This window comes from Fringilla coelebs, assembly GCF_963513975.1.
Source record: "Fringilla coelebs genome assembly, chromosome: 2".
NCBI classification, from domain to species: domain Eukaryota; kingdom Metazoa; phylum Chordata; class Aves; order Passeriformes; family Fringillidae; genus Fringilla; species Fringilla coelebs.
The window spans coordinates 81,771,070-81,789,722 of record NC_140029.1 but is presented as its reverse complement, the minus strand read 5'-3'; the positions used below and the strand labels follow the sequence as shown (position 1 = coordinate 81,789,722).

Here is an 18,653-nt window from a genome sequence, read left to right as displayed (position 1 = left end):
ATACCCCTAAAAAAGGCAGAAAAAAAATGTTTCCTACTGTTTGCAGGCTTTCAGAGAAAAGCCTGTTAAAATTCAAGGGAATCTGTCACCATCAATGATGGAATCCCAGAAGACAAGAATGGGCATTAGCCTGACAAAACATCTACCTGTGTCAACAGAGAAACAAAGCTCCATCAGACTGACCCAGGCAACTCGACATCTGTGCTCCACCACCACCTCCCCCACCGACAGCGGAGCGTGCTCGCAACGCGTGTCTGCTCCTCCTCAACACCAGTCAAAAGGCTGCAGAGATCAGTGCTAGCGTGGCTCCCTGACAGCTCTGTCTGAGGATTCTGCACCAAAAGCATGTACAGTGCTATAAATGCTTTACTCTCCCTCGCTGCAAATAGATAAAGATTTTATTTCTCCCAAGAAGACAATCTTACTTACTTGGGATAGCGTCTCTGCTGAAAGATGGGCAGAATCTCTGTATCTTGATTTGAATGCAGAAGCAGTAAATCCCGAAATCTTTCTGTCAGGACAAAGAAAAAAAAAAGAAGAAAAGAAAAAAAAAACAAACCCAGACTGTGACTCTGCATTATATGTTCAGGCCACGAGTAAGCAAGCAGTAATATCAGTGAATTCTCTTCTTCAGAAATATTTAGCAGAGGACAAAACTAAGCATAAAGGGACTAAAAATCACTGTTTCCTGTAAAACCTTCTAATATTTTAAAATGCCTTTTTCTTTATCCAATACTCAGTTCTAGTAGTGCCTATAAGTTTCAAAGGTCTGCACCGAGGTCTTCTAGGTATCAGCACAGCCAACCATAAAAAGACCCTGCCTTGAAGAGCCTAGTCTAAACAGAAAGGAGGAGCCCCTAAGAACTCACCAGTCACTCAAGGAGCACAGTAGTCAAAACAAACATAGATTAATTAATTAAATAAATTAAACTGCAGTACAAGTCCTTCAGTAACTGACTTGATGTTTTCAAGGATGGTTGTAAGACTGGATTGCTTTTCTGTCATCATTGGCAATTTCAAGAACTGCATGATAGGATTTTCTGCAGGAGGTAAAGCTTTTGTAATTTAATTTCACTGACCACCAAATGAAGGGGTGGTTGTAGTTAGTGTAGCTGCCTTTCTCTCATGCTTTTCTCTAGAGGTAGTTAGACACAGTAAGTCAAGCGGGATCTGTAGGACCTTCTATCAGTCCAGATTTCTCAGCTGTGAAAGATGGAAACCTCCTTAAAATTCACATGATACTCAGATTCAGGGATAGAATGGGATTTCCCACCCAGATCAAATTCCTTTAGTAGCTCTCCATAGCATGGGACGTGCTCTGTTTCCTTCTTTCCTTCCCTCACCCACACTTTAATCTGTCCTATAGTGGCACAGAATCAATGCCCTTTCCACCTCCTACCCTTCCTTCAATACTTTATAACTGCAGCTGAAAGTCCTCAGCTACAGGTATTATCCTTCCTTTGCTAAACCACAGTGTGCAGCCTTTTGTGTGTGTGGCAGCTGTACCATGGATTTCTCCAAACTCTCTTCCATGAAAGTTTTCATTCTGGAAACTGAACCTGAGGGTAAGTATAGTCCCCCTCCTCTCAGATTCCTATGTATCTTAAAATATCCTCTAACACCAGGTTTATGAGTAAGAAAATTACAAGACAAAAAAATATTTAGTTTTATGCAATATTCTGTCATCAAAACTAAACTCCATTAATTTGGATACAAGTCTGCTCTGTAGCCTCTAAAGCGGAAAGAAACTCATCCGAACCACACTTCATAAAGTTGTAATACCTTGAAAAAAGCACAGTTAATTCAGAAGGAAAACTCTCTTGTTAAGGCCTCAGTTTTAAAGGTCAGCTGTCTCACACCTGACTCTTTTCTCAGCTGGCTAAGATGTATTGCAAACATCTTGGATAAGATACCAGGATCTGCCAGCAAAGAAAGAAAGGCTTATCTTTGTTCCTTTATTTGTACACCTCTTCATATTCAATTCTCAAAGAAATAAACACTCCTACCTCCAAAATTCTTCTCACATCTTCAAAATGTAAATTAGTCTTCCTGTACCTAACTAGAACAAAGAGCAGATGCGGCCAACAAAATAAATTCAATAAATGCTATACTGTAAAGATGAAAGCTGAATCCAGTGAGTACCTTTCAGGAAACAGCCTGCTCACTGTATTGAGGAAAAGCTTGCCACTACACTACTTCTTGACCACTGCCTGAAATTTTAGGAAGATGGAGAAATTTGCTTTTCTTTCAGTCTTCTGGTACATGGCAATAAGCTGTTCACACACATGCCCTATCATCCTTAAAGATGATACATTACCATCTCCAAAAGCCAACGGACAAGAACTGAAAGGCTACAGAAAATTTTTACCAATGCAAAATATCACCTCATGTTTCAGAGCCAGCACATTAACTTCCACCTCTGCCTCAGTAATCTCCCCACACAGCCCAAGGTACTGATGCATTTCCAGGCATCCTTTACAAAAGCCTCCATTCAAACAACAGCCTTTGTGTGTGCCTGGTGGAAGAATGGGAGGAAGTTTACAGTGGCAAACACTGAGTGACAACACTTCTTGAGGACTTTGATCTCTAGAACGCGGTGAGAGACACCACGATTAAGGATCTGTCTTTGAGCTGGCATGGCTGATTCACTTCTGAGGGCCTGTAACCAGGTGTGACAGCGATGTCAAACACGGAGAGACGTGTTCTTACTCAGTTCAATGCTGCACAATACCACACTACAGGTAGGTGAGTGAAGCTGGTTTCTCAGATCTTGGTAAGGATCTGTGACTCTCCGGGAGAGACAGAACACATCGCAGTGAGTGTGCAGATATGTGGCACCCCTTGTTCTGCCTGAGATGGATATCACCCAGGCAGAGTGCCATATTCCATCTCTATCTCCTACTCTGTGACTTATTCTTGCAATGCTGCCCTCTCACATTGATCAAGGCCACCTGGCTGCACTCCAGGACTCAATTCAGCAAGCAGTGATCTTGAAAATATTTTGAATAGTAATGTGACAGGGCTGGCCAGTACTGGAGCAAAAGCAGCCAAGTTATGGCATCTGAAATTGGCCTGAACAGTTTTCCTACTAGAACTTGTTTTAGCTAAAGTCAACTTTTTTATTCCCCCCACGCTATGGCAAATTTCCCAGGCAGATGTATTTTCTTTTCACCATATGACTTTACTCATTTTTCCATGTGGCATGGTTTAACCTCAGACAGCAACCAAGCCCCACACAGCTGCTTGCTCACTCCCCCCATGGTGGGATGGGGGAAGAGAATGAGAGGAGTAAAAGCAAGAAAGCTCACAGGTTGAGACAAAGACAGTTTATTAGGAGAGACAAGAGAAGAAATTATAATCATGGCGATAATAATAAAAATAATTAGAATATACAAAACAAGTGATGCACAATGCAATTGGCTCACAGTTGCCAACCAGCGCCCAGCCAGTTCCTGAGCAGTGGCTCCTGGCCAGCTTTCCTCACAGTTTATGCACTGAACATGGTGCCATATTCTATAGAATATCCCTATGATCAGCTGGGGTCAGCTGATCTGGCTGTGTTCCTCCCAACTCCTTATGCCTTCCAGCCTTCTCACTGGCAGGGCATCTAAAGATGAAAAGTCCTTGTCTTTGCATAAAGACTACTTGGCAACAACTAAAAGCACCAGTGTGTGATCAACATCATTCTCACCCTAAATCCAAAACACAGCACTGTACCAACTATTACTATGAAAACTGACTCTGCTCCAGCTGAAACCAGGACACCACAGAAACACACTCACTACTTCGTAGTGTTACACCTCATCTCAAATCTATTCTGCAATTTCTCCTGGCACATTAACCGCCATGCCCTGTGCATGCAGGAATCTTTAGGACTGGATTGTCCCATGGGACCATTGTGTACACATGTCATTTTTCAGCTCTGGGACATTCTCCTATTGCACTAATATGTGCCTACTACCAAAGTCACTCTAGTACAAATGTCACCACTGCCTTTAAGAGCCATCCATCAAGGTGATGAGGGAGGTGACAAGAGCCTTGGTAGCTACTGACAGCACAGGTACTTTTGGTGCTCCTACAAAATAAATATGAGAACACTAATGCTTTACAAGGGAAGGCTTTTCAATTCACAAGAAAACAAGTCGCAACAATAGCTTCCCAAAGGGGAAAGAAGTTTTTCAGAAAACCAAGACCTTGCTCTTGTTCATGCTACAGCAACAAATGAAAGACTTGAGAACTAATGAAACCAACAATTAGAACATTTTTACATTATTTTGATTTGTAATCAGTAGCTGACCAATAGAACTAAAAAAAAGTCACAATCGTTTCATTACTTGGATAATTTTAGAGAGGTATCTTCCAAAATTGAGTCTTTTTTCCTGTGAGGCTTTTGTCTAGGTGTTGGTCTGATTCATTAAAATTAAAAAAAAACAAAAAACATTTACTTAGCCAACATTGCTTACTTCTGAAAACTGGCAATTACCTTCTCTGTTCCTCATTCTATTCATACAACTTGCATGAGCTAAAGTCTGTACTAGTGACAGGATTGCTCACATTGTTCTGAGATCAGCTATGCCACCCGATTGCTTTGTCGCTCTGCTGTGTGTGACACTGCAGCCTGTCTCACTGATGCTCCCGTAAGTCTGCCTACAGGACAAAGTTCTCAGAGACATCAAGAAGGGTTGCACAGTCACATCTTATGCTCAAAATTATGTTTTTAATATGATGAGTGCCTCAACTTCCTCCTGGCTTTCATTTTGAGTGTACAGCTCCTTCCAAATCCCTTATCAGTGAGAAGTCCTCGGTTAAATTTAGGCAGTCTCATTGAGACTATACATGTTTGGCTAAACATGTAGCATAATTAGTTACCTGTGATGACTGGACACTGATTGTAATAACACAGCCTTATGCCCTGTCCTCCTAAACCAGGAAGGCTGCAGACTATAAAGAAGAGAGTTTGCCATTGAAATCTTTATGGATTTAACCTATCCTATATATTTATACACCTTTCTTCCCTGTCTTTTATCTAAGTTTTCTTCTCTCTGTTCTACCTTTTGCTCCTCCTCCCCCTCCCAAGCATAACATATTCACAAGTCAGCAACTGGAATCTCAGTTATAAATACCCTTACCATCTTTATGGTAATACATGTTATGCCAAGCCAGTTAATCTACAAGGACAGAAGGATGCATTTCAAGGAAAATTTTCCCTTTAAAATATTTAGATTAATGCCATATTTGTTCTCAAACAGAATGGGATTGTGCTCAGTATGGTGAGTTGACAGTAGTGTCAGAAAAATTAGAGCCGGAATGGGCATATGGTCTGAAGGTCACTCAAACTGGTTACACAGTCAAGTTTCCTTCTTCCAGGATACACTATTACAGAAGTGGAAAGAGAGAAAAAGGAAATTTTTGCAGTATTTTAATATCTGGGGCTTCTCACAGCAGAGAAAAATAATTTCTATAGAAGGCCCCTGTGAGTTAAAACACATTATTATTCACATTCTGTACACAGAAACACGCTGTGGCACAACGAGCACTGGCTTTGTTTTTCAAAGCTGTCACGTCCCTGAAGCTCTTATTGCTTTAGCACTTCAAAAATTATGCCAAAAGTCACACACTGCAGTTGTGTAAGGTTTGACTTTAAAAGTCAGGTCCTGCGGTTGTCTTTTCTCACTCCATCTTGTTACAAAATATCTTACAGAAAAAAACAGCAAAATCACTTTCACTGTGATTTCACTCTGCTGAATTCCAAGGGTCTTGAAAACTCAAATCCCTGCTCCTTCAGAGTTTGATGGGTATAAAGCTATGAGGTCACTGCACTATATCCCTGAAGTCAGAGACATGACTGGTTTGTTTATGCCAACCACCTTTCACTCAGCACCTTCGGACGATTATCTGAACCACTTATAAAAAAAGGTTGAATTGCATACAATCAACTCAATTAAGAACACTGCAACACTGATGGCAATTGGCTTAACAGGATAAGGATTTCATTAATACCAGGTTTATGGATTTTTTTAAATTAAGTTATTAAGGATAAAAAGAAAGGTGATGAGAAATCAACCAGAGAGTGGGAGAAGAGAACAGCTTCATCAGACCACCAAATGGTCCATCCATAGTGGCACTGCTCTACATTTGAATATTTTGTAGTCACGTTTCTGTAATTACCTCTTCTGCATTCACTGAGAAACAAATATGAGTTCCACCTTTCACCACAAGGACACTTGAAAGTCCTGCAATTTCAAACTAAAAAATCTACCTAGTTTTATACAAAATGCACAGTGGTCTGAACACCTTCCATGTTACAAATAACAAACTGCAGTAATTAAAACAAAATAAAAATAAGTCAGCTTCCTTAAAAGTGCTGATGATATTTAATAGGATTTGATATCCACTATTATGACTTGTTTTCAAGCTCCGTAAATTTGGAAATGCTGTCATAAGTAGTTCTGCAGTGCCTTGTAAAAATAAAAGGCAATTAGGAAGAAGTCTTTGCCAGTTAAGGGCTATAAAATGATGATGAGCAACAAGATGGCATAAAAATGAAATGTCTGATATTTTAGTTTGACCTGTGGCTTATTAATGCCCAAGTTCCTGAAATTAAGGAGTTATCACTTCTCTCTTCATGAAGAGTCAGTGCTACAAATATCCTCCATCAGATTAAAAGGGGAGGAAAAAAAAGATGATGAGTTAATGCTTATGATCAAAAGGTTCCAAAATGATTACATCATCAGCCTTGGAATTTCCCTGAAACATCATACATATTTTTCTGATAGAGACAGGCTTTTTGACCAGATTGAACTTCTATGATTCTCAGTCCATTAAGCCTCATGGAGTTTAATTCTCCTATTTTTCATTACCATTTCCTTCCCTCCTGATCAGCTGTCTGAAAGACTAATCAGTGTCATTATTTACAGAGTTACTGAAAAACCCTGAAAACTAGTGAAAACCCAGGAAGTTGAAAACTATATATAAACCCTTTGTTCTTTATTTAAGGGAAATAGAGAAGCCTTTACAGAAAGGCAAGTGGACTCATCATTTTCTAAGGTAGATGAATAAAGTGATCATCCTTCCTTTCAACATTTTCTTTTACAGGACTTTAGTTTACAAGCAGAGGGAGGGAAGTAGGAATTCAACTAATCATTACATAGATCTGCAGTGAACTCCCAGTCACTCTGGACCTGCAAAATAGTCCTCCTTTCTTTAAAGAAAGTCTGTGTACGCCCTGTTTTCCCTCCTAACCTGCCTTTGCACCCTAAAAAGCTCCTTCTCTTTTCTCTAGCTGTGTGCCTACCAGTTCAAAATCATTCTCCCTCCCCGATTCCAGCATCAGCAAATCCTTTCCCTGATGGAATTCTAGGTGCTTTTTTGTGTCCTTAAATTTGTCCTGACTGCTACATCAAAGTTAGCTTGGACAGATTTATTTCTAACTAGATATTCCTCATTTACACTATAATCACACATCTTGCATGATTTAGGTATATATGGCCATGTATCAGCCAATGAAGAAACAGAGCAAAAGGCAGCTCTTGTCCCAGGAGCCTTAAAAGGTTAGAAGATGAATGATGGGAAGGAAAAAGCATCACTTGTTTTGTTTCAAAACAGGGAGGAGAAATTTGGAGGACCATATTTAGACTGCATTTTGTACGACTGACCTGACAAAACATCACAGAGTGACCCAGACTGCCTGTTAGCTACATTGCCAGACCTGGGCTTGCTGGACAGCCAGGGAAGAGAAGTGAACACAACACCAATGTCAGGCAGTCTTGATGCTCAATACTGAGTTAGAAATCCTTCTGAAGGTTACACAGCAACTCCCTAGTGGAGTTAGGAATTAGCTGACTGGAGTTAGCTAAGTTCAAAATAATTAGCTGGAGTTTAAAATAATCAAGGAACTTTAGTCAAGGAACATTTTTTGCCTTAGAGATAGATACTTACTATACTTGAAGACTATTTCTCTCATGACAGTGAAGCTCATTCCACAGCTCAGCTCTTGCAAAGTGCAACAGTAAAACACAGTTTCTAAACAACACAGAACCTGAACTTTAAAAAGCACTTTTATAAATACATGCTCTGAAAGAAAACTTATTTATGCAAATTTTTTATAGCACTGCATTCTACAGTTGCTGCCTTTAGCCATGAAGGGCTAGACTTTGCTTTTTGAATTCCCCACAAGCAAATGCAGGGAGGCTCAATTACCATTTCCTTCCCTAGTGCTGTACTTTCCTTTTTCACAACAAGCCAGAAGAAATGATTAGGCACCAGTATAGCCTTTTGGGCTTTAAGATAATGTAGTGGCACTTGTTCTAAAAAGTCCTTTTTTCATAGAAAAAGGAAAAAAATATACTCGAACTATGCAAAGCAGGGGGATTTAACTGGTTCTCTCTTTGTAACTTGTAATCTGATACAGAAACTGGAGAAAGCCCAACCTTCCAAAAGCTACATGGAACTTTTTAACACTGAAATGGAGCTACTATCCAGAGGTGCAATTATTGCAATACTATCCAGCTCTGCACATCTCCAGAGGGTTTGCCTCTAAAAGGCTGAGCAAAGGCACAATTCATCAGGCTGTACTGATTCACACCAAGGCCCCCCTACTCTTATATCTGGATTCATTTGTGGACACATGGAAGAATGATCACAGGGTAAGACTCTTCTGCTTTTGAGCTTTTCTATGTCAGTGCATCTCATGAGTCTAAGGTGGTTTGTCTAATAAGAAATTCTTAGACTTCTTTTTAATGTACTTGCCCAGTCCCCATGTAAACCTAATCCATTCCACACTCTTTGACAAGGAGTTCCATGTGTTTCTCACCTACTACATGAAGATTCATCACCTTATGTTTGCTCTGAAATCTTACTGACTGTATTTGATGGCCAAAAACTCTGATACTGGCAGAAACTGTGAACAGTCAGGCTCCACCCACCCACTCTTTCAGCATTATGCATGATTTTGCAGACTGTGGCTATATTCCCCTGAATTATATCTTTTTCAGACTAAAGAGTCCCTGCATAGGCAGTTATCCCATGTTTGGAAGCCTCTCCAGGCTTTTGATCATTGTCATTCCTTCCTGAACCCTGGCCAGCGTCATGTCTGAGTGATGAAGACCAGACCTGCACACAGGATTGAAAGTCCTGGTAGCACCACAGAAACACCCACCAGCTGCACAGTCATCCCCTTGGCTTTATTCTCTGCACTACTCCTAATAATTCTTCTCTTTATTGCTGCCGAGCACTAAGCTGATGTCTTCATGGAAATGGTTATCAGGACCCCAAAGTGTTATTCTTGGGCTGCCATGGTCTCACCATTGCCAGCCATGTGTATTAGCTTGTCACCAAATATATTAATCACCAACACATACCCACACACATACATCTACTGGTATTTTTAGACAGGTCTAAAAATATGTTTCCAAGTGTCATATATTTTACACATTTGAACAAGCGACGAGAACTTTTCAATAGACAGATTAATATGGCAGTCAAAAAATAATGGAATTAGTTTCTATCCAAGACTGAAATTTTGCACCATAACAAAACCACTACCAGTCACTGTGAACACATTTTTGGGCTTTTGCCTATTCCTATTTGGTGACAATTTAAACTTAAGCATGGGATCATTTCACCCTCTAATTAATACAGATATAACTTTTCCATTACTCTCAAATATGCAAATAAATTACTGTATAACAACTATAGAGAATCACAGAGGGCAGAAGAAATTTCAGGAGATAATCTAGTCCTGCTCTAAGCATGGTTAAAAAGATCAGGCTGCTTATAGCCATGTTCATTTGGGTTTTATGCGTCTCAAAGACTGGAACTGGATGATCTATAAGGTTCCTTCCAGCCCAAACCACTCCCTGACTCTAGGATATAATCAGTAGGTCTGCTTGTGAAAAAAATATGAATAGCAATATTTTGTGCTGTTCCCATTAATTGCCACCTTTGGACAAAACTGCAAACCCATGTCAGTTTGACAAGAGGGACACAGCTGGTTAGGAGACAACTGCCTGCACAGCTGATAGACAGGTGGGGCAAGACACTGCCCTGCAATACGCTTCAGACAGGCTGGGCAGGTTAAATACTGCCTTCTCTTAGCTGGGGCAGGGAAAAAAGGAGCTTTTGAAAGAGAATGGGAGTTTCCTTGATAATTCACCCTCACTCACAGCCTTGGAATATGAAGCAGAGATGGCCCAACCCTCATCCCTCCAACAGCAGCCTTGAGCCCTGTGATGCTGCTAATCACCAAGGCTTAGCTGACCTTAGAGGGATCATCAGGCATAACTTGGCCCTGCTCACAGCCAGGCTGTGTGAATACCTGCATGGAAGGTGCTAAGCTGTTCCAGAGGGGAAGCTGCACTGTGCTGGATACAGCACTCAGAGTCAGCAGTGCTGACAGGCGCCCCGGGTGGGAAATGCCTGTCCAGCCAAATACTAAGCTGAGCTGAACAGCTAGAAATAACAGTGGGGCTGCAAGCAAGAAACAAAAGCAGAAACAGGGTGCTAAGGGACTCCATTGATATCTAAAAATCATTTCCCCTGTGTTTTCAGCTGCCTGTCTCTCTCAGAGAACACACACAAATTCTTCTCTGAAAGCACCAGCTACACTGAAGCATTACATAGGATAATGTGAGCAGAGCTCAGCTGGATCCTATTTCCTCTATAAATTTTGCTAGTCAGCTGGGGATGATCCACTGGGAAGAAATGTACATTTTTTTCCGAAAATCTAATCACATCTGAGGCTCCATTTTTTATAACACCTCTCAAAGGGCAATATCAAAACCTTAGCAGGAGATCATATGAATGACTGACAAATGAAATGAGCCATAAGATACTGTTTTCCTCCTTTTTCTTTTTGATAGGTGATAAAACGTAATGCACACAAGTGCATCAGAAAATGTATCCAAAACATAGTTTCATTTCACTCTGATGTGAGCAGTTCTGTTATTTCCTCTAACATTTGAATTAGACAGGTCATTCTTGAGAACTTAAGCCAGACAACTGCCTGAATATAAACACTATATACAACGTAGTCTGGGTTTCATTTTTCATTTATTCTTAATTCATAATTTTCATTTATTCTTAATTTATTTATTCCTAGTTTTCATTTTTTCTTAATTCATAATTTCTTACAAATACCTATATTTGTTGACTTAGCACTAGCTCTTGTGTTGACTTTTGTTAAAATATGCTGTGGGATTTTCTATGAGGTTGTCACCTCCATCTTTCAACTAATAATGTTATGAACATAATGAAATATTAAATAGACATGTTTTTACATGACAGCAAGTCTGTTATTACTCAAGTCAACAGAAAAAGTATTCCCAGCTTTGAACAGGAGAGGAAAGCTGAAAAATTTTACTATGCAATGCTAAAACTGATAACTATTCTCTAGAACACAGAACAAGTGGTTTAACATGATTTGGATCAAACAGTTCATCACATCACTGTAAGGAAACAACTTGGCACATCTTTATTTGCAAAAGTGATTTTGCCAATTCCTGTAAGTGTAAACTATCATGAGATATCAGTTACTAGTCATGACCTGGCATATAACAGCACATCAATGCACCATCACAATCTCAGCAATACCTAACGGCACCGAAATGATAAAATCCTGTTCAAGCAGACATGGCACATTCCAGCGCATATGTGCTGGGAAGTATGGGACACTTTTAAAGAAATACTTTTTCTTAACGAATTTTTGGATTAAGGAATTGCTGCTTTTGTTGGAAATTGCACTGAGAAAGTTTCGATTGCCACACTTGTTAATAGCAGGGCCCAATTAGCATAATCCCCTCAACCCATTAAAAAAGGAAAACATCCAATAACAGAAATTATGAAAATGTCTTTAATTAAAAATTTTGCTTTTTTCAAACCAGTCACAGCTAAGCTGAGGAGACACTCAGCTGACACAGTGCAAGTGAAATCCTTGAGGGAAAGCCCTGTGTTGTCAGGCTGGCACCAGTCACTTGGCAAAGCACAGCAAAGCACCACAGCTTTGACTCTGAAATGTGCGTCGGTGTCTGTGGCGTTTTCCTTGAGGAACTGGCACTTACAGTGTGTTTAATGAATAGGGAATATGTTAAATTTATGACAGGAGATAGTCCTTAAAGCTGCTTGTTGCAGTGAAGAGCACAAACTGCCCACTGATTTATTTTAATTTCATATAACGTGAGGAGGCTTTTTGGAGGCTGTAAGTGTACTTGTCATCATTGACAGTACAGTAAAATCCTCACAGCAGACACTTGAGCAATACCCAAAATATCCAATAAGCTCTGAAACTCCTCCTCTCCCCCAAATCCCCGTTCAACACTGAAAGAAATTGTTGTCACCTCCACTGAGTGCATTTTTCTCCAATACTTATAAAAACTCTAATATGTCTATTTGGATCCACAGACTTTCCAGGCTCTCTCCCTAGCAGAGGAGCATTCTCTCTCATTCATGATCATGGTGTTCACTACCATGATCATTCTGACCATGATCAGAATTTTAGGTTTTATTAACATTTTTTCTTAAAAATTTTCTGATTCCAGGTAAGGCACAAAGCTAAGCAGTCACCCACTCATTATCAGCCTCTATATGCAGAATAGAAGAATTTACTTTCAAATTACTAAGAACACAGTGATGCTTTCTGTAAACCATTGTCCAAATTTTACTCTCTGTACACAGTCAAACATTCCCAATCAAACTGTGGCTTATCAAGGATATTGAGATTATAAAAGAAAAAAAAATTAAAATTTAAAATTTAAAAACCACACCCAAATGCTGAAAGTTTAGGGATATGTGTGGGGATGTATATATAAATAAAATGCAGTACTTCAGGCAAGTCATAGTTAAGTATTCTCACATGCCCATCTCTTTTCCCAGTTTCCCTGCCAGAAGCTGCACTCTGCCAAGATGTGAGTGTGTGTCTCCACAGGACAGAGTGAGACCATGGCATATTACAGCAAATATACCCTAATCTGGGAACCCAGCCAAGAGCAGATAAAGAAAGCTAGAGACACACAAATCCTAAGAAGAAGTTGGGAGAGCTTTTGCAAGTGATATTTTTGGCTTTTGGACAGTATTCTTGACCATACAAATTCTTTGAGAATCAATTAGTATTTTTCTATTAAAAAGTTAACTTAAAAAAAAAAAAACAAACAAACCCAAAAACGAGTGTTATCTTTTATATTTTATTAATTTACTAGGCAATTTTATTGTTCACATTTCTCAAGGGAAAACTTCCTTTAAAAAGTAGCCATAGAATATTATTTCTTTTCTTTGCTTTAACTTCCCTGCTTCTTTGTCAAACCTGCTGAAGGCACTGCATGCCTGGAAGACAGTCTGTTTTTTTTCCAGCTGTTTCAGCTGGTCTAATGAAAGATATTAATTCTTCCTAGAATACCTCCCTCTCATGAAATATTGTGTCATTATAAGGTACTTTGGTTTTATCTGCTACAAATGTTACAAGCTATATTAACAAGAGTCAAGGTATACTTTTTGAAACAAGCTCAGACACTTTGTCCCCACTTTGTGGAAAAAAAGCTTTAAAGAAAGAGAAAGAGGAAGAACGGGAAGAACATGCCAGAGCTGCAGAAATGTGGGTTATAATATCAGTGAAACAAAATACACACTGCACCCTGCCCACCAGCTGCTGCACTACATGCCAAAGGGCTATTTATTGCTGTCACAGCACAGTCTACTTCATGTACCACAATGCAATCTCCTTTGCATTTTGGAAAGTGTTTTCCAGGCTATGAATTCTACAGTTTCTCCTCACAGCACTTCAGTAATACTGAGATAATTGAGTCCTTTGTCTCAAAGAAATGCCACATTCAGCATGCAGCAGCCACCATTTCAAGTCTCCCTCAAAACTGGGATGCACTAGTAATTAATTTACTTTCTGTATATGGTCTATTATATTTAAAGCATTTCTGCCTCACTACCTTTTGCAATTTAAGGACCTGATGAAAGGCAAAAAAATGTGTTTTAATTACAAATTAATTTAGTGGACTGACACTCATAAAAGAATGCCTTTATATTAAAACATGGACTGCACTGGTAGTCTGACTCCATTCCCACTAGGAACTTGCCTCCACCTCTGTGTTCTGCACTGGGGTATCCAAAATTTGAGGCATAAGACCACGAGGTTCAAAGTTGAGTATAGAGCTGGAATTGGCATGTATATTTGTGTGTGGTTTATATAAAATGAGTAGCCATAAGTACTTTAAACCAAGCTCTTCTGTTCACAGCACATACCAAAATATCCATTTGGAGAAGCCGTGGAAACGTGCTGGCCAGTTCTCATGACATGATGCTTTCAGTGCAAGTTCTGAGGTTTGGTTTCACTTCTTTCTTTAAAGGAAGAAGTCAACTTTTTTGAGGCTACCACATACACCTGAATCCTATTTTTGCACTTGATAACTGTACAAGTAGTTGGTGGCAGATTTTTATTATTAATATTTATGATTTAAAGGAATCCTTCTCCAGGGAAGGACTGGGACAAATGAGAGCTGTGGTTGCAAGATCCCCCTTAAAAATTCTTGGATGACAAACTATTTCCTTATGGTGAAACTCAAAATTTTCAGCTTGTTTTTGATGCATCTGAGAAATTATGCATATACAAAAGGACAGGATTGAGCAACAGGATGGGGTGGCACATGAATGCAAAGCTGAATCGCAAGGGACTGTAGGGAAATGATGACAAAATCTAGGGTGTAGGATTTGCCTCCCACATACAAGACCAGCACTGATCTTAATGCATTTTGGAACAGAAAGGCATTTTGGAACAGGTAACTTCTGTTTCAGGGACGACTGAAATTCAGAGTAAGGACATGCAGCTGGCAAAAAGCAGAGTAAATACACTTAGAGAAAAAATATTGCAATAAAGGAGATGGGATATCCTAACTAGAACTTCAAAGCTAATATTATGCCAACAAGCAGTTATATAATGTTTGTTGTGAAAATAGGAAACCTCATTTGACCATGTTATTTGATCACAACAACATTTGCAATGTTGTGGCAGCTTTAATCAACTCCCACAGAATTAAGCGCTGAACCCGGCACAAATCCTGAGCGAGTGATGGCCCCTCTCTCCCTCCAATCCAAGCACCAGTAGAAACAAGCAGACAGGTAAAGAGATCAAGGAATAAAGTGCAATACAGTGACAGTTCAACTACCACCATTACTGGTGGTCTTCATGCAAAAGAGAGCTACACTTCAAATCACACCAGAGCCCAAACCAACAAGACTGCCATTGAAAAGCAACCCTGCCTCTGCATCTCAAGGGAATGTTAGAAGTGGAGAGAGTGCAGGAAGCAAAGAACCAGACAAATACAAGGTCCCAAAACTTGGATTTAATACAGCAGGTAACCAAACAGAAGGTTGAAAGGTGCCATGTTCATTTTCTGTACACGTTTGCACACAAACGGGCAACAACTAAAATGTACACACATTTCCTAGTACTGGCTCTTGTGCTGAAATGAGGAAAAAAGCAAAAAAGATAAAAGGAAAAAAACCAAAAAACATGGGACAAAACCTCCTAACTTATGTAATCATCACAAAGTTGAGCTTCATTTTCAAAAAGAGCATAAAAAGAGCCCATGAAAGGCTGAAGCTGAAAACTCTGCAGAATATCACAACCCCAAGGTTGTAATATAACTTCTGTATAGAAATTATTCTGAGAAACTATCAAGCATCATGAAAGAGTTGGGAGCATGTAAAGATAAATGTTCCTTCTGATCATAAAATTTATAAATATCTACAGTTCCTACACAAGTTTTTCCCTTTTTTTTAATGCTCTAAAGCTGGAATAGATTTTTCCTCATTAACTATGGCAATTTTTACAATCTGCTAGAAAAGGATCCTAAAAGGAACCATTTCAAATCTACTTTTAAGATATTTTAACCAATAATTTTTAGTTAAAATGTGGTAACTCAAAATTCCAAATCTGAAATGTGTCTGTTTTTTTTCTTCTGTCCCCAAGGGAGAAGTAACAATAAACTGGGAACAAAACTAGACATTTGGCAGGGATTCTTCAGCAGAATTTGGATGGCATCTAAGAGAATCTATTGCCCCAGGGAAGTGCAGATATGCATGAAGAGCTGGTATTTTGATGTGAACTCTTGTATTTCTCTGGAAACCATGCTCACACAAAGGACCCTGAAAATCCTGCCAAACTTTGTACATTCAGTGCTTGAAGCAGCTGTGTACCTCTGCAGAGAAACTATGTAAGAATGAGTCTTCCCTAAGCAGACATTACAGAAAAATGGTGAAATACAGGCAGCTCCAGAACAGCAACTTTGCCTTCTTAAGTAGGCAAACACAGCACACAGTGATTACAAAACCAGAAATATGCCTGGCAGTCCACTCAAATACATGTCCTAGAGCTTTTCACTCTAGTAATTCCATTTTCAAAGTAGAGGGCTTTTTGCTTTTTTTCCCCTACATTCATTCTGATTCTATCAGCTGGTACATGCTAATGTGCTCCACAGGCTTCACTCCTGTAGCTCCTAACAGTGCTGAAAATGTCTGAGGCATGACAAGAAATCCTGCAATGTTGTGTTCTTAAATCAGCTCTTAACTACAGCAACATCCACACATCCAGTGCCTAATGTATCGAAGGATAAAAAGAAATTCACATCATTGGGTCATGTCATTTTCTATAATCATTACATGATTAAAAAGTGCCTGGGACATGCAAAAAAGGTGGAAGTTTACAAATAACAGGATGCACCAAGAAAGGACTTCTGTGTAGGAGAAAATTTCCTTCAATGTAACTTTCTCACCCAAATATCTTTTTTCCCCTCTAGACATAAAAGTCATTAACTGCTCAAATTGGGTTTGACTCAAGTTACACTGCTTTTGGTACTAAGTCAGCTGGAGTTCAACTAATGTAAAACAATCCAGGTCTGGAGCCAAAAATTCAGATGTGCTCACCTTCAGCATTAGTTGTTTAATCAGAGGAAAAGGGCTTTCAACCCCTCTTAGTCAGTAAACTACATCTGTTCTCCTTTTTTTCAGTCTCTTAATCCTGCCTTTTATTGAGATTTTTAAAGGAATAAATAAAATAAGTAATGAAAATTATTGGCAATGAACAATAAAATTAGTATTCCTTAGAGTACACTATGGCTAATCATATTAACTTCCCAATAATGTAACAGTATCATTTTGTTACTAATGTCAAATTATATTAAAAGGAAACACAATTAAACCTTTTTATCACGCAATTCTGCTATCCTCCTCAGAAGTGTAAGTAAGATTCCCTGACAATACAAAAATTGTTAGTCATAAAAATCTATCAGTGGAAAATAACACCTATCTCATCTCTGTCCTGTTCTTCCAAAACCACACACAGATTTTGCTGGAACAGCTGACAGCACCACGTCATTAACACCTTTACACCCTGCCAGGAATCTGATGGAATAACTAAACACAAAAAAATGTTACTATGGAGTGGAAAAGGCCCAAATCAAACAGAGCTTGAGGTAATAGCAAAGGAGTTGACCAAATGTTCATCACCAGTGAGTAGATATTTTTAAAGAAACTCAGTAGCAGTTACAGTGAACCTGGGACAACCTTGTCACTTCCTGTGGACAGACTTTAGAGTCTGATTATTCCTTCTTGTCATCTTTTGTTCCACACATGACTTCAGTCAGAATCAAGGTCCACTGACAATACAGGAGACACTGACTGAGTGAGCCACTACTTCAATACATCTAAAACTGTTTTCAGGGTCACTGAATATAAAATATTGCCTCTTTGAGACCCTGCACTTGATGAGAAGTTCCAGGTAAGCACAGGAACGTACAGCCTTGGGATGCTTCAGACACCCCATAAAGCAGGAGCAGCAAGAGCTGAACATGGACATGCAGATACTCCTGACAAACTCTGCCGGACCAGAATGTTCAGATCATTCTTCCTTCAGAGGCACCTGAAAGGTATGCCATTTTCTTCTTCTGGTCAATGTGAGAAAAAGCCTTAATCAGGCTCCAAAATCCCAAAGAACTGCCCTACTTTTTTGTTTGTTTTTCTGCTTAAAAACAAGTAATTTGGGGTGTGTACTGTTTGCTGTCTCAGGTCTTACTCCACAGGGAATTAAACAAGATTCTTTTTTTAATTCACAGGGAATTAAACAAGATGCTTTCATACATTTGCCATGCTCTGAAAAATTGTTGTTTTTAACTGAAAAATGGTTTGTTTGTTCTTCCCTCGTGAAACTTCCTGCTCCAAAGCTGGACCTTCCAGAAAAAGGAATGTGACAATATGTGACAAAATTTCCCATCATGACATGTCCCCTGTAAAATAAGGTGGCCTGTCCCTGAATGACCCAGCTACCATGCATACCCTCATCTGTAACAAAAGAAATGAAGCAAAGGTAAGTATTTTCAGACAGGATCTGGAGTTTATTAGGGTGAAGCATATCAGCACTCCATAATCCGTCTGTTCTGGCTCTATCTGGACAGTTCCTGCACACACCACCACCTCCTGCTGCCATGACATTTAGCAACCTATGGGACAGAGCTCTCAGATTTAATGGGTGGGACTCAAGTGCTCTTATGGCATATCCACAATAAATATCATGGTGCTCAGAACAAGCCTTAAAAATGTCACTAGGAACATACAAAACTACACAGCAGGATGGCATCACTACTAGGTAAAAATTATACAAA

At 39.4% G+C, this 18,653-nt stretch overlaps 1 protein-coding gene across 1 annotated transcript in view; it reads right to left on the bottom strand.

Moving 5' to 3' along the window:
* Positions 1–18,653, bottom strand: part of NOX4 (NADPH oxidase 4) — a 100,610-nt gene that overhangs the window by 35,943 nt on the left and 46,014 nt on the right. Inside the window, exon 13 of the mRNA XM_084201312.1 lies at positions 430–511. Coding sequence (XP_084057438.1) covers positions 430–511 — 82 coding nt within the window. The remainder of the gene's footprint in view (positions 1–429; positions 512–18,653) is intronic.